The 25743-nt window shown below is 45.4% G+C and overlaps 1 protein-coding gene across 7 annotated transcripts in view; it reads right to left on the reverse strand.

The window, feature by feature from the left end:
* The window catches only part of PITPNC1 (phosphatidylinositol transfer protein cytoplasmic 1), a 274075-nt gene that overhangs the window by 167230 nt on the left and 81102 nt on the right, over window positions 1–25743 (reverse strand). Inside the window, exon 1 of one of the 7 annotated variants that reach the window (XM_043585054.1) lies at window positions 23006–23157. The exons of 4 other annotated variants lie outside the window; for them this stretch is intronic. In XM_043585054.1, coding sequence (XP_043440989.1) covers window positions 23006–23068 — 63 coding nt within the window. In that variant the 5' untranslated portion in view covers window positions 23069–23157. Of the gene's footprint in view, window positions 1–16675; window positions 16872–23005; window positions 23158–25743 lie in introns of those variants that run through there. 2 more of the 7 variants (XM_043585060.1, XM_043585053.1) reach the window with 2 other exon arrangements.

The raw sequence follows: 25743 nt of genomic DNA on the forward strand, positions 1-25743 counted from the left end.
GGGCAGGGCCTGGTGGGATGGGGCAAGATGACAGTGGCTCTAAGAAGTAAGGGGATGTCATGGAACCAAGAGCTTGGTAATCGCACTAGACAATGAGACCATGTTATTTTTTGTTCCTATAAAAATGAAAGGGAAGTAGTTTCCAGAAAAACAAAAGCAAAAAAGCTGTAATTGATACATAAGAAAACAGGGCAACTCCGTTGAGAGGGTAAATTTATGCTATGTAGTTGTGTGTGTGTGTGTGTGTGTGTGTGTGTGTGTGTGTGTGTTTACCGCAGTTTAAAAACAAGCAGAGACGAAAGCCGGGAGGAGGCACTGGTCTGAAAGGGGGACGTGGCTATTAGTGGGGAAATCAGCCAGTACCGACAGAGGCAGACCACGTATGAGAAGGCTCACCTTTATAAAGAGAGCTTGCCACCTTGTCAGAAAATCCCTCTGTATTAAGGACAAGAGAGAGAGTTCCCCAAGTCTTTCTCCATCACTGAAAGGTAAGTTCCTTGAGGGGACAGATCTTGTCTCTGGTATTAGATAAGCCAGAGTTGCCAGATTCAACAAAGAAAAATATAGGACACCCAGTTAACTCTGAATTTCAGATCAACAATGAATAATATATACATATATTTTTAGTATAAGTATGTCCCATTGGGGCACTTATACTAAAAAAAAATTGTTCATTCTTTATCTGAAACTCAAATTTAACTGGGCATTCTATATTTTATCTGGCAACTCTACAGAGAGCCAGTAATTACGGTGGAAGAGAAGGAAATAGAAGTAACTGGGAAAAAAAAGACAACAACAGAGGATTCAAATTTGGAGATAAAACCGCCTGACATTCCTTATTAAGTTCGCAACGTTATCTTTACTGAGCAACCCTGTTTCCTGCTGGAAGCACGTGCTGTTAAACAGAGTCAAGGAGAGCCACGGCCGAGTCGTGTCACCGGGCACGCAAAGCTAAGGTTCTGCGGGCGGTATTTCCCCTATCCACCACTGCTATCATCGCTAACCCAACCATGCGCCATGTACCGCCAACCAAAGCAAAGAGAGAAAGTGAGATTGTTCCAGCGCCACCATCCCATTTAAGTTCGCAAGACAAAGGCAAGACACCAGCAAAAAATATATAGTCCTCACTGGTTTGCTGAGCGAAGCTGGGAAAATAATCAAATGCTCAGACTTTTCTGGAAAAGATCCCATTCACAGTAGCAACCCAAACCATACGATGCCTAGGACTCCATCTAACAACGACAACAAAAATGTACAAGGCCTATATGAAGAGAGAAATAAAATTTTGTCGAAAAACATTAAAACTAAAGACCAGGGTGGGGGCGGGAGGGGGTTGCCTAAGTGGCTCAGTCGGTTAAGCATCCAGCTCTGGAGTTTGGCTCAGGTCATGATCTCACGGTTCATGGGATCAAGCCCCGTGTCAGGCTTAGTGCTAACAGCGTGGGGCCTGCTTGAGATTCTCTCTCCCTCTCTCTTTCTGCCCCTCCCCTGCTCATGCTCTCTCTCTTGCTCTCTCTCAAAAATAAAATAAACATTGAAAAAATATAAATAAATAAATAAAGACCTGGAATAAATGGAGAGACTTAGAGAGGAATTGTCTTCTTATATAGAGAGAGTCAGATTCTAAATTTACTATATGAAAAGAGCAGAGGAGAATATTTTTGTAGAAGGCGTTTCAAAGCAAGACATGAAATCTAGGAACCAAAGAGAGAAGACTGACAGATTGACTATGAAGCAATTTTAAATTCCTCTACAATAAAAGACATACTCACATAAGCAATAATGATAGTCTGGGAGAAAATATTTGTAAGCTATTACTGAAGATCACCAGTCCTAATATATAAAGAGTTCCTAAAATCAATTAAAAGGATAAACAACCTGATTAAGAAAAACAATGAGCAAAAGATATCTGGAAGCAAGTTCCTAAGAGGATATACACATGGATTATCAACCTAAAGAAAAGATTAGTCAACCTCATTAGGAATCAGGGAAATGCAAATTAAGTCACTCCCGATATTTTTAGCCAAAAGATTAGCGAAAACTAAAATACGAAATACGAAATGGCAGCATTGGAGAAAGTGCGGAGAATCTGCCCTGCTCACCGTGGGTAGGGCTATAAAGTGGTCTGGCTCTGAAAAGGCAAGAGGCTCTACCAAAAATGAAGATGTGGGCATTTTGGTCTAGCAGTTCCCCTTTAAGATATCCATCCTGGGGGGAAATACATACAGGTATGCATGACAACATGAACAAGCAAACAAATGGGTTTGTGGAGACAGAGATTTAGCTCATTTGTAATAACAGCAAAACCCCAAACTTCCTAAATGTCCATCACTGAGGGCACAGTTACGTTTTTTTCATCTGTGTAATGAGCTGCTGTTCAAAAGAGTGTGGGAGATGTACGTGTAGCCACACAGAGAGACTCCAATTATAAATTAAGTTCTAAGGGGCACCTGGGTGGCTTAGCCGGTGAAGTGACTAACTCTTGATTTCCACTCAGGTCGTGGCCTCACAGTTGGTGAGTTCAAGCCTCACGTCGGGCTCTGGGCTAACAGCGCAGAGCATGCTTGGGATTCTCTCCCTCTCCCTCTCCCTCTCTCTCTGTCTCTCTCTCAAAATAAACATTTTTAAAAAATTTTTTTTCAATGTTTATTTATTTTTGGGACAGAGAGAGACAGAGCCTGAACGGGGGAGGGGCAGAGAGAGAGGGAGACACAGAATCGGAAACAGGCTCCAGGCTCTGAGCCATCAGCCCAGAGCCTGACGCGGGGCTCGAACTCACGGACCGCGAGATCGTGACCTGGCTGAAGTCGGACGCTTAACCGACTGCACCACCCAGGCGCCCCAACATTTTTAAAAAATAAAAAATAAATGAAGTTTCAAAAAAGCAAGTTTATAATGTGTTATGTGTGGACAGTTATGTTAAAAAAAAAACTCTATGTTTTAATCTTTTTTTGTTTATTTTTTATTTTTGAGAGAGAGACAGAGACAGAGACAGAGCACAAGTGGAGGAGGGGCAGAAAGAGAGGGAAACAGAATCCGAAGCAGGCTCCAGGTCCTGAGCTGTCAGCACAAAACCCCACGTGGGGCTTGAACCCACAAACCGTGAGATCATGACCTGAGCAAACTCGGCCGCTTAACCAACTGAGCGACCCAGGTGCCCCTATGTTTTAATCTTATGTTTGCAAATGTACAGCATAAGCTCTGAAAAAAGGTACATAGCACATTTTTTTACTGTGGTGAGCTCTGCAGAGAAAGGCAGAATTAAGACTGTTAAAAATCATCACCCTTAATTTTCTCTATTCGAAACAGAAATCATTTTCTTAACCGGTGGTAACACAGACTCTTTCAGAAACCATGCACGAGTCCGGTTAAAACCATTCCAGAGGCCTGACACAATTGAAACCATGTTTTCTAGAACTAATCGCCCCTCATACGCTCAGGAGGGCTCAACCAGAGGGGAACCGTGAGTGCTTCCCATGCAGAAGGAAATTCAAATTTAGGAACGTGAAGCAGACCCAACAATTTCACAGTAAACACAGGGAGACTGGGATGCAAGTTTGGGGTACAACCTGCACAAAGGGACTCAACCTCACTTGGTTTCTGCAGAGACCAGCGGCAACGTTTACAGGACTCGGGGAGAGCCACGGATGCCTTTTGGAACAAGTTAAAAAGCTGCACATTTGGTAATGTTGTTAGAAAGCTGAAAATGTTTTCCCCGTAATTTACATGGGGGAATTGCTACATGCAAAAATCTGTAGTTAAATAGGAGGAGGAAATGGAGAAGAAAAATAAAGGGCAAGGGGAAATGTCTCCCTCATGAAAGTGTTTGTTGGAGAGGTGGGTGGTATTTTGAAATTTTGTTCTCCCCCCCCCCCCCCCCCCATTCAAGTTGTGCTCTCCGGCATTTTTTCCTGTAAGGACAAGTATTATGCTTGGCCCTGCTCCAAAAGTGCTGGCTAAAATTCCTGCAACATTTTCTTCTCGAAATTCAACTCCCAGCAACACCAAAAATTCATTTGTATTTCAGAATTTCCAAAAACCTAAACATAAGGGTAAAAAAATCAAAGTCAAATAAAAGATGGTCAATTATAAACTGTCCCATATCTGAAGACATTTCTTTCTTTTTTTTTTTTTAATATTTATTATTGAGAGAGAGAGAGAGAGAGAGAGAGAGAGAGAGAGAGAGAGAGAGAGAGAAGGGGAGGAGCAGAGAGAGAGGGGGGCAGAAGCTTCCAGTCAGTCTGCACTGACAGTAGAGAGCCCGATGTGGGACTCGAACCCATAACAGTGAGATCATGACCTCCACCAAAGTCACTTAACCGACTGAGCCACTCAGGGTGCCCCCCAAAGACATTTCTTTCTTTCTTTTTTTTTTTTTTAATTTTTAAATTTATTTTTACTTTTTTATTTTTGAGAGGGAGAGAGGGAGAACAAGTGGGGAAGGGGCAGAGAGAGGAAGACCGGATCTGAAGCAGGCCCTGTGCTGACAGCAGAGCCCAATGCGGGGCTCAAACCCATGAACCGCGAGATCCCAACCTGAGCCAAAGTCAGCCACTCAACGGACTGAGCCCCCCAGGCGCCCCAAAGACATTTATTTCCATAGGACCTTTTACATTCCGGTTCGATGTCTTCAGTCTAAACAAACAAACAAACAAACAAACAAACCTCTCTAGTAAGGTCACTGTGACAACAAAGGGGAATCAGCTCAAGTTCTCTCCCTGGGAGTCCCCGTATCAGTCAGGATCGGCCAGTTCTGCTGAGGCAACAAAGAGCCCCAAGATCTCCAAGGTTCAAAACCGCCCCAAGTTTACTCCTTGCTCTTGCAAGTCAATGGGGTGTCCTGATCGTCCCAGACCCAGGCTGACAGAGCGGTCACCATCACCAGCCTTGTGGTCACCACACGAAAAGAAGAGCGAGAACTCTGGAGACTCCACAACCAGCAAGCAAATGCTGAGTGTCGCAGTTATGTTGTTCTTGATACAACCCATTGGCCAGAACCAGTCACACACGTGGCCTCACCCGTGACAGACGTCCAGGAGCACCCTTCTCCCGTGCCCAGGGTAAGGGGGAACTACAATTATTTGAAGAACGGCGACAAACAATAAATCGCCAACGGCTTTTCAAAACCACTAGAAATGAGACTAGAAAATAGGCTGAGTCTTTTAAATGTGATTTTATCATCAAAATGGATGTACTATTATTCTGAATTCCCTCTGGCTGGCAATACTTCCACGACAAGCTCCAGGTTGAGAAACCCTTTGTCCCCATCAGGGTTGTCTTTACAAGTTTGAGTTTGTGGCCCAAATCCGTAAACCATCCTACCTTCTCCGAGTGTGTTTCCTGGGAAGTGAAAAATAAACTTTCCATATTTTAATTTTTGATAGATCTTTGCTTCTCAAGAAAGGAAGTATGACTAATTAGGAGGTCGACTGAACTAGTGAGGGCATCAACCTTTCTCCGTTTTACCTTCTTATGTTGGCGTAACAAGATGCCCAGCAAGAGAAGTGTCGAGTTCTTTAGGTGATCTGAAATAATCTGAGCTAAAATCTACACTTAGCCACTAAGTTTTTTTAAAAATCAGGGGCGCCTGGGTGGCTCAGTTGGTCGAGTGTCCAACTTCAGCTCAGGTCATGATCTCACAGTTTGTGAGTTCAAGTCCCACATCGGGCTCCGGGCTGACTGCTCAGAGCCTGGAGCCTGCTTCGGATTCTGTGTCTCCCTCTCTCTCTACCTACCCCTTCCCCACTCCTGCTCTGTCTCTCTCTCAAAATTAAATAAACATTAAAATATATATATAAATAAATAAGTAAACAAATAAAATCAGAAATGTGATTTGCCAGTTCAATCAAATGTCTAAACGGGAAGTGGGCAGCTATCAATCACCTAAGACATCATTCTGGCTTACTTAATGCAGAATTTCTGTTGTCTAATAAGCAGTTTCAACCTGCTAACTTGCATTATTTATCAAGTATGCAATGTACTGTTGCCGAATTCATTGGTCAAGACAGCCACTGAGAATGTGGCATCTCATTCCCGAACTGAGTGGATATTCCCCTCGTGTTGCAAGAATTCTGTAGACTTATGCCATTGAACTGTTTTCTCATTTTTCATTTGTCTTGACCCGCTCAACAACGCAGCCGGCTATCTCTCCGAGTAGATCACCGGAAGGGAAATTCAAACTCATAGATTTGATTCTGACATTGGCTCGTGCTCAGTGTAGGTTCCCTCAGACGCATATGCTGAGAAAAGAACTCAAATGCCAACAATTTAAAGGGAATGGGGAAGTGATATAGGGAAGAAGAAATAGGAAATAAATGGCATGTTTCAAGCCAATTACCACTCTGGGCAACTGGGCTTAATCCCACTGGGGAAGTCTCAAAACCCATGTAGACACATTCTTTAGATTTACCCACCCTGGCAGGTGAGGGGGCTGGGGTATTGATACACCTGTCAGTCATTACTTAGGCTGCTCCCAGGAAGCACTGGTTCATGGGCAGCAAGGTGGCCTACAGGCCAGAAGAGTCCTCAAGCAAAGAAATGCAGCTGCTGGAAGTCAGAAGTCGGGCCAGCGTGCACTGCAGTGGTGAGGATGAAGGGATACAGGCGAGGGCACAACATTTGCTATAGCTGTTAACTCACCTAATAATGGCCACCAGCTCTGAGTCTAACTTCGGCCAAATGCCTTGTTATTGGTCACTAGAAGAATCACACTGAGCGACACACGCCCATATTTCTAACCTAACAGTAGTTAAAATAGCAGAGAACCAAGATAGTTATTTTTAATAAACTTAGGATGAGTAAAACTAATGACAAACCAGAAAGAAAAGATTAGAATTCACAAAACTCCAGTTACACAGCAAAAGCAACATTTCCCAAAGTGAAAAAAAAGGTTCCCAGGCCAAAAAAAAAAAAAAAAAAAAGGCTCGGGAACACTCCCTCCAAACTCAACCACGACATCTGACTTGACTGTCTTCTCAGCTTTTGTCACGATCAGAAACGATGTATTCTTTATTTCATGTACAGATTTACTTGTTTACTGGTTGCTTCATATCATTTGATTGCTTCCTAAGTTATAGAACACAGACTCAAAAGCTGGAAAGGGGAGTTAATATGGCTTATAAGAAGTATTAATGTCTTATATACGTCTTATAAGACGGCAAATGTATTTCTGAGTTTCAAGATGGAGATCCAGCAGCTGGGCCACTGATGGGTGAGGTGTATTTAAAATTTACAGTTAGGAGGGGCGCCTGGGTGGCGCAGTCGGTTAAGCGTCCGACTTCAGCCAGGTCACGATCTCGCGGTCCGAGAGTTCGAGCCCCGCGTCAGGCTCTGGGCTGATGGCTCGGAGCCTGGAGCCTCTTTCCGATTCTGTGTCTCCCTCTCTCTCTGCCCCTCCCCCGTTCATGCTCTGTCTCTCTCTGTCCCCAAAATAAATAAAAAACGTTGAAAAAAAATGCTAAAATTTACAGTTAGGAGCCTAGCTTCTCTGACACACCAGAAAGTGGGGTGCTCTAACAATTGCCCAGACCTGTAATGGGTTCTTCTGAGACATGGGGCATTCCTCATTGCGAATGCAGAGTTCTGATCTAAGGAGCGGAGCCTTGCTCCTAGAAAACCCTATGTCCAACACTTGGTTCTTGCACAATATCCCATTAAAGAATGGTTATTGAATTCATTGTTGGAGTCTCCATTTAACAAAAGAATTCTGAATGTGATTGGCTATTTTAAAAATTAATTCAAAAACTGTTTAGCAGTATCTACTAAAGTTGAACATATAAGTAGCCTATGACCCAACACGTCAACTCTTGAGACTATAACCAACAAAAATAAACACGTGTGTTCACCAAAAAAACCCATATAACAGAATCCATAACAACGCTATTTGTAACAGCCCTAAAAGGAAAGCTACTCAAATGGCCCCAAAAGGAAAAGAATAAGTAAAGAGTGGCATATTCACATCGTAGAACACTGTATGGCCAAAACAATGATCACACACACAATAACATAGACACAAATACAGGGTTGGATGGAAGAAACCTGATACAGAAGACTACATACTATGTGATTCCATTTAATTAAATTCCAAGAACATAAAAACTATCTCTGATGTTAGAAGCCAGGAGAGTGGTTACCCCGGGGTGGTGTGAATTCAGGATGAGGCATAAGGTGAGTTTCTGTGGTTTTGGTAACATTCTATTTCTTGATCTTAGTTTCCATACCAAATTACCACAAACTTGATTGTTTAACACAATAGAAATGTATCTCTCCCAGTTCTGGAAGCCCGAAGTCAGAACTCAAGGTCTCAGCAGGACCAGCTCCCCCCTGAAGGCTCGAGGGGACAATCCACTTCTCGGCTCTTCCAGCTACTGGTGGCCCCAGCTGTTCCTTATGGCTGGAACTCCCCCTTCTCTGCCTCCGTCTTGATGTGGCCTTCTCCTCCATGTCTGCGTCTTCTCTCCTGTCTCTTATGAGGACATTTGCCATTGGATTTAGGGCCCACCTGGGGAATCCAGGACGATCCCATCTCAAGATCTCTTATCTAATTATAGCTCCAAAGACCTCCCTCCAAATAAGGTCATATTCACAGGCTTCCAGGGACCACCATTCAACCCATTACAGGGTGTGAAATTTTAGCCAGCAATGCATGCATGTACTTTTCTGGTTATATGCTACACATCTGTGAGGAATTTTTTTTTTAAGTCAGCTTACAACGTTTTAGAGATAGATTTGTTAGGGCACCTTGGGGGGCGCAGTCAGTTGAGCCCCTGACTCTTGATTTCGGCTCAGGTCATGATCCCAGGGTCATGGGTTGGAGCCCCGCGTTGGACTCCGCTCGCTGGGCATAGAGCCCGATTGGGATTCTCTCTCTCTCCCTCTGTCCCACTCCCCCACTCACATGTGCACACACACTCTCTCTCTCAAAGAAAAAAAGCACTTTAGGAATACACTTGTTCTGGGGCGCCTGGGTGGCTCAGTTGGTTAAGCGTCCGACTTCAGCTCAGGTCATGATCTCGCGCTCACAAGTTTGAGCCCCGTGTCGGGCTCTGTGCTGAGAGCTCAGAGCCTGGAGCCTGCTTCGGATTCTGTGTCTCCCTCTCTCTCTGCCCCTCCCCTGATTGCATTCTGTGGGTCTCTCTCTCTCTCTCTCTCTCAAAAAGAAATACACATTAAAAAAAATAACAAATACATTAATAAACAAAAGAAATACACTTGTTCACCCACCATGAGGTGTCTGACACGCATCTAACAAAAAAGACGACCCCTGGCATTTTGTTGGCCCCGTGCCCACAGAGTTTTGTCTTCTCACAACATCCCATCCCCCTTCTGATCTTAGTCGAATATACAGAAACTTCATAGCAACTCACATGTATGGTTTTATCAAGTGACTTTCCCCCACCTTCTACTGCCCAAAGTGATGACATCCTTTAGCAAATTACAAGGCAGGGACCATCCGAGAGTCTGGGCTCTGCACCGTGTCAGCTCAGAGAACGGGGCTGTAATTTTAGACAGATGTTAGTGAACTTGGGGATTCCTGGTGTGTGGACGTGTGCCTCCAACCCCAGATGGCAGGGAAAAGAGCCAGGACTCCTCACCCAGATGACCCAGAAAACGTTTCTTAATGAATCGTCCAGCGTGACTCACGCTGGCTCCCACATCTGGCAGATCTGGGTTACATCACTCACGGTCCTCAGTGTCCTGCGGGTTCCTGGGAACATGCCGCCCAGAGTCAAGTGCACCAGCTGCAGCGGCCGGCTGTATTCACACGCCTCTCTGCGTCATCCTGACGGCCACACGCTATGGGGCGGTTCCAGAGAAGGTGCCACCCCCCCACCCCCACCCCAAGAGGCCACCTCCTCTTACTTTCCCATGGGCCTAAGAAGTCACCATGGAAGAAAAATTCCATGCCCGGAGGTGTCCTGGACAGAAGCGCATTCTCTGCTTTTCTACACTGACATCTCCGGCACCGTATCCCAACTGCATTAGCTTGTGTTAATCTGGAGAAGGGGAAAAAAAACAAACAAACCAACACACACACATAAAAACTTGGGCCATCCATATTCCTCGAATAGGCTCAGAGGAGGGGAGAAACAAACTGTATAGTATAAGCTTTGAAAGAATTCAGAAGATATATGATAAACAACTCGTGGCAAGAGGCAAGGAGGTGACAATTTTCAGGGGGACAGGGACCTCTGGCACTCTGTTCCACTAGACCAAGTCCTGCTATGTTCCCTCCATCACTTAAAACGTCCCCAACACTCTCTAACAATCTGCCTGGCACCACATCCCTGCTTTATTAACTACGTATCCTGCGAGATCTTTATTTTGCATCCTTTTATTTACTGATCAGAACTGCCCTGAAGGCTGCTTCTGGGGCACCAGATCTCCCAGTAGCGCCCTATGGGGAAGTTCTTCATCCTCCTACTCATTACTGGAACATGACACAGTTCACATTCATGAACTACAAGCCTCCCTTGTTCCACATCAATCCCCCCTGCTCATTCACAGCATGTTAGAGCTGGAGGGGATATCTTCTTTTAATCATTAATTTCATTCTTTATGGATCAGATGCTGATCCATATTCTAATTTTGAAGACAAGACCAAAAAAAAAAAGGGGGGGGGGAGAAGAAAAGGCTATGATTCTGACAAGTGAAGTGATTCATCATCCCTGGCTAGATAATGACATACACGAGTATGACCCAGGTCTCCTCATTCTTGGATTCAAAATTACATCATGCAGCCTCATGAATTTAAACAAGCAAAAAAGTCAATTAGAAGACTTCAAGTTGGAGCTGAGATTTACAAATCTGTAGATACGGTCTAAAGAAATAATCAGAGGGGACGCCTGGGTGGCTCAGTCGGTTGGGCATCCGACATCGGCTCAGGTCATGATCTCACAGTTCATGGGTTTGAGCCCCTATCAGGCTCTGTGCTGACAGCTCAGAGCCTGGAGCCCGCTTTGGATTCTGTGTCTCCCTCTCTCCCTACCCCTTTCCCGTTCACACTTTGTCTCACTTTGTCTCTCTCTCTCAAAAATAAATAAAGATTAAAAAAAAATTTTTTTACAAGAAAGAACCAGAAGGAAGACATAAAGAGAGGGGTGAAGAAAACATTTATTTACGTGTGGCCATTTTCCTGGGTGCACATTAGATTTGCCTGCAGGCCTTCCAACCCCCACGCCCAGGCCAGGCCTCAAAGCAAATGAACTCAGAGTCTCTGGACGTAGGGTTTAGTTGTCAGTACACAACCAGGTGACTCCAACGGGCAGGCAACGTGCAGCACCACTGATTTACTGGAGTTTAGGCTAAAACAGATGTGCAGACACCATAACCAGAGTTCTCAAAAGAAGAAAAAGGAAAGAAAAGAGGAAGAAAAGGAGGCAGGAGGAGTCATTTGTATGACTTCAATTTACTTTGTTCATCTCTCTGTGCTTTAGCGGGGTAATCAGATGTAGGGTCAAACTGAGAAGGTCTACACCGGCAATCTCAGTCCAAACAAGGCCAGCTTCCCCCACCAAGCTGATTACCACTGAGGCATGTAGGCTACGGGCGAGGGGAGAAGGAAACAGAGCAAGCAATCAAGTCCTGTCCTCTGAGGGTAGTCACACACTGTCATTATACTGTCTTTCTCTGTTTTCTTTTCTTTTTTCTTTTTTTAAGGAGTCCATTACCTATGACCTGGCAATTCCATTTATGGGCGCATATCCAAAAGAATGGAAAGCAGGGACCCAAAGAAATATCTGTATGCCCATGTTCACAGCAACATAATTCACAACAGCCAAAAGGAGGAAGCAATCCATCTACCTGTGCACAGATGAATGGATAAACAAAATGTGGTATATCCATACGATGGAATATTATTTGGCCTGGAAAAGGCAGGGTATTCTGACGCAGGCTACAACATGGATGAACCTCGAAGACGTCATGCTGAGTGAAATAAGCCGGCCACAAGGGTCCATACTGCACGTACATAAGGTACTTCGAAGAGTCCCATTCATAGAGACAGAAAGGGGTATGGTGGCTGCTGGGGGGCTGGGGAGAGGGGAAATGGAGAGTTAGTGTTCAATGGGTACAGAATTATTAATGCTCCAGATAGTAGCAGTAGCAATAGAACAAAATGGATGTACTTAATGCCACTGAAATGTACTTTTTTGAGAGAGAGAGAGAGAGAGAGAGAGAGAGCATGCATGCATGCAAGTAGGGGAAGGGTAGAGGGGGGGAGAGAGAATTTTAAGCGTGGAGCCTGATGGAGGACTCAATCTCATGACCACGATATCATCATGACCTGTGCCTAAATCAAGAGTCAGACGCTTAACTGACTGAGCCACCCACGTGTCCTGAAATGTACCTTTAAAAATAGTTAAGGGGGGGGCGCCTGGGTGGCGCAGTCGGTTAAGCGTCTGACTTCAGCCAGGTCACGATCTCGCGGTCCGTGAGTTCGAGCCCCGCGTCAGGCTCTGGGCTGATGGCTCGGAGCCTGGAGCCTGTTTCCGATTCTGTGTCTCCCTCTCTCTCTGCCCCTCCCCCGTTCATGCTCTGTCTCTCTCTGTCCCAAAAATAAAAACAAACGTTGCAAAAAAAAAAAAAATTTAAAAAAAAATAGTTAAGGGGGTATATTTTGTTATGCGTATTTTAACAGATATTCAAAAATTAAAAAAAAAAAAAAAAAAAAAGAGCCCATGTCATGTCCCTCATTTACTTCTCTCTGGTGTTCGCGGCAGTTGCTAAAGACAAAATCCCAAAGGCAGAGATATCGTCTGTTAAACTGCGAAGCCTGAGGTCGGTGTCCGACATACCCCAGGCCCCTGGAATCTATCTGGCAGGCCTGGCTGACTCAACAAAGAGTTATAAAGCCTCGCAAATCCCCCAGGGCACGTGGAGGCCCGGCTGGCAGGCCTTGCGTTCCATGTTATGTAACAAGCAGGTTGCCAACTTTCAAACAACACGAGGTGAATTCCGATGTGCTCCACGTCTGGGATCAGCCAACTGGTGATTAATTCCCAAATAACTCCATATGGGGCCTAGTCCTAATTCCCAGATGCAGTAGTCCCACCTAATTTGTGAGTTGAGAAATCTCAGGTCTTCTCTTTGATAGGGATCGACTCGTACGTATTTTGAAAGAGGGGCTTATCTTTCTTCTTTTCCCTCCTTTCGGCTCAGTATTCTAGAGGCAAAGAAAAACCCCAGCAAGGAGAAAACGCCTCTAGCGACTGCTCGGAGCTGCCTGGCAATCCGAAGCTTTCAAGCGAGTAAGGTTTCTCCTTTACGGACATCCCTGAAACAGGCAGAAGAAAAACATGGCAGGTGTTCTCTGGTCAGTGATCCTAACTCATTCCCTCAATCAGCAGTCTGTGATGATCCTATACAGGGAATGACATATGAAGATGTTTTCTAGGGGAAGGCACGTCAGCCCTAGAGGCCGGTCACCAAGCACATGTGTCTGAGCTCTGGCCAGGTGTCTAAATAAACCCGGGGCCCCACAACAGCTCTCCCACTCGGCCGAGAAAGTCTGTCCCAATGATTCACCATGAAGCCCAAAGTTTAGCAGCTGGAAGAATGTACACTTTCCTCTTTCTTAAGAGTTTGCAAATTAACAGTTCTGCCAGAAGCCAATCATTCAATGGGAGTTGGATTAAGTCCTTGGACACCCTTCCACTGAGCTCAGACAGACACAGGAAAACACTCACTGGTTTCTTTGGCATAAAGTTCTGCAAAATAAAAGAAATTTCTCTAAATTTGAGCAATAACAGAAAAGGCGGGAGGCTCTTGTTCATGGAGGGAAAGGGAAATCTGCCTTGAATGGTGTGACTCATGTGTTCTGAGGTCTAACCTGTGCTCGTATACGTTTTTTTCTATGTAGGTATTTAGGAATACATGCCACAGTACTCTTTAATATACAACATACAACTTTGGGGACTCTGGATGAGAGCCTGAAGGGTGAGGGTTTCCTGCCTCTGAATCGCCACCACCTTCCCTGCTCCTAAAGCACAGACACCTGTCAGTCAACTATAGTCCTCGTTACGTGTCTGGGTTCAAAATGCTATGTCCCTGCCTCTCCCTACTCTCGTGTTTGCCCCTATCTGATTGTCCTCAGGTGGAAAGGAGAAGACCCCCTCGCTCACAGTTGCCACTCATGCTTCATGATTTCTACAAGGCTCTCTGGACTCTATGGATCCACGAAGTTCACGCAGTTCATGGACAGCAGTATCCCAGCGGCACACTGGTAACCACCTCCAGTCAAAGTCATCTTCTCATAAAGTCTTGGGGCGCAGACATAAGGCTAGCAAACTACGTATGGCCACAGGAGGAAAAAAAGGTGTGTTTTCCACCATTACTTCCTTCAAGGCATGCCAAGCACCATATGTAAGTTAATAATAGTCTATCCCTTCCTTTGCCCTTAAGAGAGAATTCAGCTCGGGGCGCCTGGGTGGCTCAGTCGGTTAAGCCTCCGACTTCAGCTCAGGTCATGATCTCACGGTCCGTGAGTTCGAGCCCCGCGTCGGGCTCTGGGCTGACGGCTCAGAGCCTGGAGTCTGCTTCCGATTCTGTGTCTCCCTCTCTCTCTGCCCCTCCCCTGTTCATGCTCTGTCTCTCTCTGTCTCAAAAATAAATAAACGTCAAAAAAAAATTAAAAAAAAAAAGAGAATTCAGCTCATGCAGTCCCACCATCACTATATGTAAAGTGTTCATTATATACATAGCCCAACACGAAGATAATATACTACATTCCAAAACACTGCCAAGACTCTGAGAGCATCTTCTGACACCCTGAAACAGCGGAGTGACCATAAATTAGGTAAAAGGAGAAATTTCTTAGTACATTTCAGGAAAAAAAAAAAAATCAAAATAACCCCCAGCAGCAGAATTTCATGTGTAAACAACTCTCGCATGTTCAAGTTTCAGCTTAATCAACTGTGACTCTCGATATTTTATTTAATACATCTAGGAAGCATCACCAAAAGAATAATTTTAATATCGCTTCTAAATTCAATTAGAAGGGTTACATTTTTATGACAGTGTAACACGTGCAGGGCCCTTCTCTCATACACAAGTTATTAAGTCCCCGCAGTCCCTTAATCCACACTGCAGACTAATCTAATGCATTTAAGCCGCCCTTGAGAAGCCATCCCTCAGCTCGTGGCTCGCCCAGCATGATAGCTTTCGCTTTTCTGACCTAAGAAGTCATTTTCTTTTCCCTCTTGACATCTTAAGAGTCATCTTTAATAATGTTTTTTTTTTTCCGTAGTTGCAATGTCTTTCAACTCCTGATGTTCCAGACTGACTTGGCAAGTCCATCCTTCTCTGATAGAAATACCCATCCGCTGAGGCAGAGTGCCAGCTCTACCCAAGCACGCCACCCAGCAGACACCCTGTTACAAAATCCACAAATCCAGATGAAAATCCGGATGCTTTCCAACACGCTCCACACATTTCCTACTGTGCCCACGACAGATGCTCCCAGTAACACAGCCACCGGGAAACTGACAAACACACACAGGATGCAGCCAAGGGGTTGGGAGTGGGGACCCTGTGACCACACTGCTAACTACTGAGAGAAGTCATGGGTCTCTCGGAGTCTCTGTTTCCCCATTTGTAAGATGGGAAGACTAGTTGTAATCACCGGCATTGACACAATGTCCGAGAGTCAAAAGAAACCCTAGTACTTAGCATGACGTTTGAAGTTGCCATTAATTGTGAGCCTGCTTTCTTAGGGAATCATTCTAATATTTTCATAGGTCCTGGGTCACCTCACTGGCTCACTCAGTGCAGTGTCCAGCTCTTGATCTTAGGGTCATGAGTTTGAGTCCCACATTGAATGTAGAGATTATACTTATTAAATAATCTTAAAAAAAATTTTTTGGGGGGGGACGCCTGGGTGGCTCAGTTGGTCGGGCGTCCGACTTCAGCTCAGGTCATGATCTCACAGTCTATGGGTTCAAGTCCCGCATCGGGCTCTGTGCTGACAGCTCAGAGCCTGGAGCCTGCTTTGGATTCTGTGTCTCCCTCTCTCTGCCCCTTCCCTGCTCGCACTCTGTCTCTCTCTCAAAAAGTAAATAAACATTAAAAAAATAACAATAACAATACAATTTTGGTTTCACGGGTCCAGACTAATGGGCCAAGCAAGAACCACTAAGTCCTAAATTAGGGTTCCACCGCCTTAAATATTTTTTTTTCAGAACCAGGTCAGATATAAATTAATAATGACAGCCGCCCCTAGAGAATTACACCAGCTTACGTGATGACTGAACTAAAGATGAATTCTTGGGTATAAAGTCAGGATGGTCCCAATTTAGAATAACAAAACGTGTCAACAGAGGCCTCTGTTTTTCATCTGGAAGACACTGGCTACAAATGATCTCAAGCTTAACAGAAATCTTAATTAGGCTGAGCTAGCAAGTAAGCATTAGCATGAGTTTCCAGGACTCTGACAGCAACCTTCTGAGGTGGGTGCGGTGCCCATAGCACGGGTAAGAAAACGGGATAAAGAAACCGGTTAATAGGGATGAAGAGAGCATAGAGAGCATGGCTAATCCACGACAACCAACAGCGTCGGCGACATTATAAAACTTACTCCTCTTCAGCTACAAACCGAGCTGTGTTTTGAAAATTGAGATCAATATGGTTTTCAAGCAGAAAAAGCACAACGTAAAGTACCAAGTCCCCTCAGGCTACCTACCAATCCAGGCGGTTGGCCCCTCTCTGTAAACTTCCCATTCGCCCCTTCTCCTCTCAGCTGGGTGGGTGGGGGATGCGTGGACGGGCAGATGGACGTACAGTCTTTGAAGTCGATAAAACCAGAAGTCATAAAACATCTCCCAAAACATTTGCAATGATTAAACCGGAATCATGTCCCCAAAGAGACAATCCATCTTAATGTTGACCAAAAGAACGTCAGTTAAGAAAATTATTTTACTGTACTGTTTTTCAGTTCTTTGATCACTTTATAATAAGGAAATATTTTATTTTTGTTGTCACTGTGCGAGTGCCACTCTCAGAGCTCTGAGTAAGAGTTGAAAAAAGACAGGGGTGCCTGGGTGGCTTACTTGGTTAGGCGTCCGACTTCGGCTCAGGTCATGATCTCGCGGTTCATCATGAGTTCAAGCCCCACGTCAGGCTCCGTGCTGACTGCTCAGAGCCTGGAGCCTGCTTTGGATTCCATGTCTTCCTTTCTCTCTGCCCCTGCCCTGCTCACACTCTGACTCTCTGTCTCTCTCAAAAATAATAAGACATTAAAAATATTTTTTTAGGGGCGCCTGGGTGGCGCAGTCGGTTAAGCGTCCGACTTCAGCCAGGTCACGATCTCGCGGTCCGTGAGTTCGAGCCCCGCGTCAGGCTCTGGGCTGATGGCTCGGAGCCTGGAGCCTGTTTCCGATTCTGTGTCTCCCTCTCTCTCTGCCCCTCGCCCGTTCATGCTCTGTCTCTCTCTGTCCCAAAAATAAATAAACATTGAAAAAAAAAAAATTTTTTTTTTAAATATTTTTTTAAACATTAAAAAAAAAAAAAAAACAGAGATGGCGCCCTCACTCCCCCTTCATCTCATTCCTGGTCTACCACCCCATGAGTCAGGAACTGTGAAAGTATCACCTGCACAAAACCACCAAAGCACCAAATGGTTCTTACTGTCCTCCCCTTCAACTACTTTCTTGCATCTTATGGACTGTCAGCGAAATATCGAATCACAGGTATTTGGATAGCAGTGGGTTTTAGGGACTGTATTTGGGGTGGGTTAAAGAATGGGCCCCAATCCTCCATTTGACTTCTGGAGGGTTTGTTTTGTTTTATCAGCTGGAACTCTGCAGACTTGAAAAATCTGATGCTAGGCAAAAGATATGCAAAATTTGATCCTATCGTGAAGAAGGTAATAGATCATATGATTGCCAGAAGTCTATGAAAGACAGAAAAATTTCTAACCAAGGGGGGGAAAAACTAGTATGCTTGTGGTTTGTCTTCCAAGTGGGTCTAGAAACACTTATTCAAGATAACCACGTTAAAAAGCTTTTATTAAAGTTTATTTATTTATTTTGAGAGAGAGAGAGAGCATATGTACGTCCAGGGGAGAGGCAGAGAGAAAGACAGAGAGAGAGAGAATCCCAAGCAGGCTCCGCACTGTCAGCTAGGAGCCATCTGCCAATGGCAGGGCTCGAACTCACGAACCATGAGATCGTGACCTGAGCTGAAATCAAGAGTTGGACGCTAAACTGACTGAGCCACCCAGGCGCCCCACATCAAAAAAACTTCAAAACCATACTTTTGTAAGTTTATTTTTAAAATAACTCCTGCCAACGTGGGGCTCAAACTCACAACCTGTTGCCTCAAGAATCACATGCGTCACCAACTAAGCCAGCCAGGCGCCCCTTAATTAATTTTTCATTGCTGGACATTTGCTTTTTTTTCCTCCGGACCCTTTTTAAAATTCTGGTGTAAACAACACTGCAGAGAACATTATTATACATAAACTTTCACGTATCTGTCAGTTCGTTTTTTCCCCCTAGGTCTCTATTCTTGACATATCTTTGCAAACAAAGATGTTTCCTCTTTTTGGGTACATATATTAAGTTTTTGTCTGATAGGTGTTTGCAAGGCTACATTCATTAATTATGTTTTTGGATGAATTCCCCTTCATGTTTTGACATCCATAGACAACTGGGAAACTACACATGGTTCCAGCTCCCCGGTCAGCACCCAGGATGAATAAATAAATGACCCCCTACAAGTTGGTATCAGCCAAACTCCCCTTATTCAGTGTCGCCCTCGTTAGTGACATGAACAAAAGGAAAAGCAGTAGGAGACCTTGTTTCCTGCTGACAAACCTTGATCTACATCTGTGTTGCCAATTACTTGTTCAACAAACCTGTTACTTTTTTAGAAATAATAAATAATTCAGGGAAAGTCATTTTGAATCGTCTGACATCTGTTGCTTGTATGACTCTGAATTATTCATCAGTGAGCATAAACAGTATTAATTAAAGAAAAGTACTGGAGAAAACCACTGAAATAGAAATGAACACTGCAGAAGAAAATGCCTTTACTCAAAGCATACTCCCTTGTCATTGACAAATATCTCAAAGAACATAACGGTCCTTGGAATTTAAAGGGGCCGGCGGGCACACTTAGAAATCAGAAGGCAAGATAGAAGTAATGAACACTACTTTGTTTCCGAATTTATTTTTCTCTCTCCTTCAGGGAAAAAAAAAAAATCGCTCTCTTAGGTCTGCTCTCTCAGCATTTTACCTCCTTGGTTTGGGGGACTTTTATTGTCTTCCAGGGGAAAGAAAGTTTACTAAATTGAGGTTCAAAAGAATCACAACAATAAGTACAGTAGTGGATCAAGTCACCTCGTGCTCATTTGTCAACTGAGATTTAAGTATATTAGTGGAAGAGCTGCTCCCCCACCCCCTCAAATTAAGGATGGCTCGATTAATCTGGCTGCCACCGATTAATCTGGCTGCCACCGCCTGATCATTTATTTCCATGACGACTTGGGCACTTCCTTTTGACACAGCGCTTTCTTGTGGTAAAAGAGCAAAAGAGAAAAACCTTAACAGCCCTGCTGGCCACATGGGTGGCCGTTGGCTAACTCTGCCCCAGTCTGTCTGTCGACTCAATTAGAGCGACATTAGATTCAGTAACACCCTCGGCAGTAGGAGACACTAGGGAACATGCGCGCGCGCACGCGCGCGCATGTGTGTGTGTGTGTGTGTGTGTGTGTGTGTGTGTGTGTGTGTAGGAGAAGTGTGGGCACAAAGGAAAGGTGTTAAAAGTGTTTACGAAGCACTGTTGGTAAACAGATGCCTGGGAGAGGGGAGGCAGGGGTGTCTCTGTAACTGGTTTCTCAGGTGCCAGAAGAAACAGGGCTCTCAGGCACAGCAAGGTTGGGGAGCCGCTGAGGGGGGGCTTGAACCGGGAGATTTGCACAGAAACCTGTTCCTTTGTGTGGCTCCACTGAATTGCTGAGCAACCATTGCTAGACTCCCAGGTAACCACCAGGCCTGCTCCCTCCACTCCAGGACCAACTGCTGGGGTTGCTGTGGGCAACACAAGAGAAACACTGGGGAGGGCAGAGGGGCAGCACAGGACAGACAGGCGGGAGGAGGAAGAAGGATCGAGAAAAGGACTGAAGGAAAAGCCACAAGCCCGGCTTGGGGTCCTTTCAAAAGCCCTGAATTCGGAAGGATGGTAACCGACTGGCAATCACTGGCACTCGACTAATGAATGGCTTCTGTGCATAAATTAGCACTCCAGTCTCTCCAGATCAGATCTGCGGGAGACCTCCCAAAGCTTCCAGAAAGAGAGAGCCACAGCAACCCTCTTTCAGTGACACCCTTTGAAGGGATTTCACGAATGGGGACAAGCCTCCCTTGTTCCTCCAAGTTTGGTTTGTTCTGGTGGTTTTGTTCCTTTGCAGGAGGTACAGGAGATGGGGGGAGGGGGAGGGAAGCTTGGAGAAGACGACAAAACAGCCCTGCCTGGCTTCGAATGGCCGTTCATCACAGAGGGCTTGTTGTCAAAGACGGCAGAGAAAAGAAGCCAAGGATCTCCGTTTCCCAAAAAAGGCTGAACAGGGACTTCAGTGTCTCTTTTAGGCACTACTCAAAATGAAACTACAGATTTAGAAAAGATCTCTCATATAGCATCACATTTTAAGAAACGAACTAAAAAAGATCTCTTTTAGACGATGGATGGATTCGTTGGATCAGAAGAGGGTTGCCCGGCCCAGAGGCCCCTCATCCGAACCCCAAGTCCGACCGGGATGAAGCCTGTTTGTAAGGTCAGATGCCTCCCAGATGCCCCCACAGCCTTAATTTCATTCAAATATTCAAACACCAACGTTTACATTTAGAAAAACAGAAACGAACAAAGAGGCGCTGCCTCCCTCCTTTTCAACACAGGCGGCTTCTAGGCTAGAGATCGAGGGAGAGTCTTGGGGAGCTGCACCCAGGTTCAACCTGTCCTCACGGGTTCAGCCGGCACTGACGCACCATCAGTCTCAACAGGAAGAGCCCAGAGGTAACCCACAGACTGGAGTCTGGGTTTGGCGATTGCGCCGTGAGGCACCAGTGCTGTGAAACACACTTCTAACGGCTAGCTGTGAGCAAGACCGGGTGGGGGTAGAAGAAAGGCCCCTGGGTTCTCTTGTGGCTTCCATCTGGGACGCCCACAGCACCCACCGAGCAGGCGGAAGCTGGGGCCCTTGACAAAGGCCACCCAAACCGTGAATGGTAAAGATGAAATGCAAACAGGTGTCCTCAGTGGGGATACCAACGGGCAGCTCAGTACACCCCCCTCTTCAGAGGCAACACAGTGTGCTTCCAAACTCCACCGTGTGCAGGGATCACCCGGGAACCTTGTTCCCATGCAGACCGATTCAGAAGGTCTGGGAGGGGGGCCTGAGAATCTGCATTTCTAACAAGGTTCCAAATGCAGACCACACTTTGAGGAAGAGTGGCGTGCCTGAATCGCTGTGGTTCCAAAAGCGGAACCCATGACCCAGGGCTTCTCCAGGGGAATTAAATCAGTACCGACGGCAGGGAGGCCAACCTCAGGGATGTTTTACGTTTTCCAGGTGATTCTTACGTATGGTCAGGGCTGGGTATCCACTGGTTGGACTCATTCTGGCTTTCATTTTTAACGGCATCTGTGGACCCAGGAAACCCAGTGTCTGGGAATCACGGTTTTGTATCCAAGAAGGGTTGCTGGCCGAAATGGATTGGTATAGACACAAACATACAGTATTTGAAAACACAACGAAGAGAGATATAATACGATACTTATTTTTTACATGATAGTGTGTCAGTTTCTTTGATTAAAGTGAGGAGTTCATAGTGTCCCTGACCAATCAAATTCCACAAGCGTGGGCCACATGCTAAGGCTCTGGAGGAGACTGTTGTAGTTAAGGGTCCTCCCTGCTGTTCTGTTAACCCCCCCAAGGCCAATGCCTTGGGACCGTAACTTTCTTAGATGACAACTGACTCATAAATGGATTCTAGGTCCCAGTGGCATCCCAGCTAGTACCTTTAAGTACTGAGCATGGGTGGTTCAGTCTGTTAAGCCTCCACTCTTGATCTCAGGTCGTGAGATCGAGTCCCAAATCAGGCTCTGCACTGATAGCGTGGAGCCTACTTGGGATTCTCTTTCTCTCTCTCTCTCTCTCTCTCTCTCTCTCTCTCTCCCTCCCCCAAAATAAATAAGTAAACTTAAAAAAAAAAAAAGTCCTGAAATTTTTTCAAATATGGATTCCTGCCAACAACTAATGGCCCATGCAGGACCTATAAAGCAAACTCACGGTCCCTTCCTTTCCACCCCTGTCCTATCCTTCTGATCCACAGCTCCAGGCTGCAAGGAAGGTACCCTGCAGCCAACTTTCCACTTTCTGTGCAATAAACAGAACTCCGAAGGGCATCAGTTCTGCCAGCTGCCAACAGATGGCATCAGCGGTCGCACAAGGTCGTTTGAGCCTTAGCCTTGGCTTGCTTCCTTAATCTCTGTCATCTTTGCTGTTGGAAATGCTGTTAAAAACTTACTGGAGGTGAAAAAAAATAGGCCAAAATGCAAGCCATCTTTGGATAATAAAATGAGAGCCATGGGGCGCCTGGGTGGCTCCGTCGGTTAAGCGTCCAACTTCGACTCAGGTCATGATCTTGTGGTTTGTGGGTTTGAGCCCCACATCAGGTGCTGTGCTGACAGCTCAAAGCCTGGAGCCTGCTTTGGATTCTGTGTCTCCCTCTCTCTCTCTCTCTCTTTTGGATTCTGCGTCTCCTTCTCTCTCTCCCTCTCTCTCTGCCCCTCCCTCGCTCGTGCGCTCTCTCAAAAATAAATAACAACATTAAAAAATAATAGTAATAAAAAATAATAATAATAATAAAAATAAAATGAGAGCCTTAAAGGAATTCAGAGGCCCTGACATCCCCAGCTCTCTTAAGAAACAACTGTACCAGCAACCAATGCGCACCCAGCTAGGTTAAGTGTCATGTCGGTTTTTAGAACAAACTGGCTTTTGGAAACTCACCTGTGAAACAGCTTCTATGTCCCCATGTGACATAATAACGAAGTTGCTTCTCTCGGCCCCCATAGAAACCACAGAGAAAGCAAAACAACCCTCCACCGTGAAGCAAAACTCTAACCGCAACAACGCTTTTCAGAAGCAAAGACGCTCTGAGAAACAGAACTGTGTTTCCTCTTGATTCATCTGGCTTGTGTGCTCAGAACACCCACTATCCCCAAGGAAACAGGGCCCCGCTTCACCAATGGCAACAAAGCCGAGCGTTCCAGCTGGGACAGCTCAGTTCTTTCTGCGGGAACTTAGAGGTGAATGCCTCGTCTTAGTCTTTCGAAGGTTAAGATCAGGAATCCTGTGGGTTGCCAGACTTCTGTGTAAGTTATTTTACATCAGAGGTTCTTAGCCAGGGGTGATTTTGCTGTCCAGGGGACCGCTGGTGGCACTGAAGACATTTTGGTGGTCACACTGGGGGAGGAAGCAAGGATGCTGCCGGCATCTTGTGGGCACAGGACAACCCCCACAACGAAGAATGATCCAGTCCGACTGTCAAGAGTGGAGCGGTTGAGAAACCCTTCTCTGGAGGCCAAGAATTGGGGCCAAGAAAATTTAAATTCCAAAAGTCAGTTTCCCAATTGACTGAGAAGACAAAAGCTAATTAATGGGAACTCCCTCCTGACGTCAAAATTGGCCGTCCAGTCTTTCCTGGTCCCTGTTTTTGAGAACAGAGTGTCCCTCATTTTCACCAAGGCCTCCCCTCTGAATGTCATCATTGCTGACCTTCTCAGGAACTTCGCTCCATCCCCCATGTGCTCTTGATCCGCACTGACACTCTTACCACCTCCCTCCACCTGATTCAAAGAGGCTGTTTTCCTATTTCAAAAACATCTCTCGGGGCGCCTGGGTGGCGCAGTCGGTTAAGCGTCCGACTTCAGCCAGGTCACGATCTCGCGGTCCGTGAGTTCGAGCCCCGCGTCAGGCTCTGGGCTGATGGCTCAGAGCCTGGAGCCTGTTTCCGATTCTGTGTCTCCCTCTCTCTCTGCCCCTCCCCCGTTCATGCTCTGTCTCTCTCTGTCCCAAAAAAAATAAATAAATGTTGAAAAAAAAAAATCTCTCAGGGGGCACCTGGGTGGCTCAGTCTGGTTGAGCGTCCGACTCTTGATCTTGGGGCCATTGAGTTCGAAACCCACACTGAGTGTAGACATACCTTAAAAATAAAATATTTAAAATAAAAAAAAGCTCTTGGGGAACGCTCTTGCACTGTCGCTGGGAATGCAAACTGGTGCAGCCACTGTGGAAAACAGTGTGGAGGTTCCTCAGAAAATTAAAAATAGAGCTGCCCTATGACCCAGCAATTGCACTACTAGGTTTTTATCCAAAGGACGCAAAAATGCTGATTCGAAAGGGCACATGCACCCCACTGTTTACAGCAGCGTTATCGATAATAGCCAAATTATGGAAAGAGCCCAAATGTCCATCAACTGATGAGTGGATTAAGAAAAAGTGGGATGGGGCACCTGGGTGGCGCAGTCGGTTAAGCGTCCGACTTCAGCCAGGTCACGATCTCGCGGTCCGTGAGTTCGAGCCCCGCGTTGGGCTCTGGGCTGATGGCTCAGAGCCTGGAGCCTGTTTCCGATTCTGTGTCTCCCTCTCTCTCTGCCCCTCGCCCGTTCATGCTCTGTCTCTCTCTGTCCCAAAAATAAATAAACGTTGAAAAAAAATTAAAAAAAAAAAAAAAAGAAAAAGTGGGATGTATCCACAATGCAATACTATGTGGCAATGAAAAAGAATGAAATTTTGCCCCTTGCAACAAGGTGGATAGAACTGGAGGTTATTATGCTAAGCAAAATAAGTCAGAGAAAGATACTGTGATCTCACTCATACGTGGAATCTGAAAAACTTAACATGTTCATAGGGGAAGGGAAGGAAATATAAGATAAAAACAGAGAGGGAGGCAAACCATAAGAGACTCGTAAATACAGAGAACAAACCGAGGGTTGATGGGGGTGGGGAACTGAGGGGTAGGGAAAATGGGTGATGGGCATTAGGGAGGGCACCTGTCGGGATGAGCCCTGCATGTTATATGTAAGTGATGAATCATTGGTTTCAACTCCTGAAGCCAAGACTACACTGTATACTAACTAACTTGAGAATAATTAAAAACAAAAAAAAAACAAAACAAAAACACAAAAACTCTCACCCAAAGAATGAAATAAATATCCGTGAGTCCTTACTGATACAAACAAATGAATTGATAAACTAATAAATAAACAAACAAACAAACAAACGGAAGAGAAGGGACACGTCTTCCTTACAGAGGAATTCCAAATAATAAATACAGAAAGAAGGAGAGAAAATAGAAAATCTCTAGAACGCCAGCCACAGTAATCATAGATAGCTGCAGGATCTCCTGGTGAATGTTCAAGGTTTTTAAAGGGGAACTAGGATACTTGCAGAGCCTGAATCTTTCTGAAAGTATTTATTAATTACTGTGGTGGTTTCAGCACATCTGAACCTTTCTTTGATAGCCTCCCCTTAGGAGGTAGAGCTTACTGCCCCACCCCCTTGTGTGCTGGGTTTAATGGCTCGCTTCTAATGGATAGAGTATGTCCTAAAGACAGCTTTCTAGAACGTCAGGCTGACCTCTTTAGGGGTTTTATTCTAAGGTCACGGAGACCTTAGGTCAAGGTTATGGACACAAAACCCAAATGCAACATGCACCCGGGTGTGGCTGGTAGGCACCTTTGTTG

Source organism: Prionailurus bengalensis, chromosome E1 (genome assembly GCF_016509475.1).
Source record: "Prionailurus bengalensis isolate Pbe53 chromosome E1, Fcat_Pben_1.1_paternal_pri, whole genome shotgun sequence".
Lineage (NCBI taxonomy): Eukaryota > Metazoa > Chordata > Mammalia > Carnivora > Felidae > Prionailurus > Prionailurus bengalensis.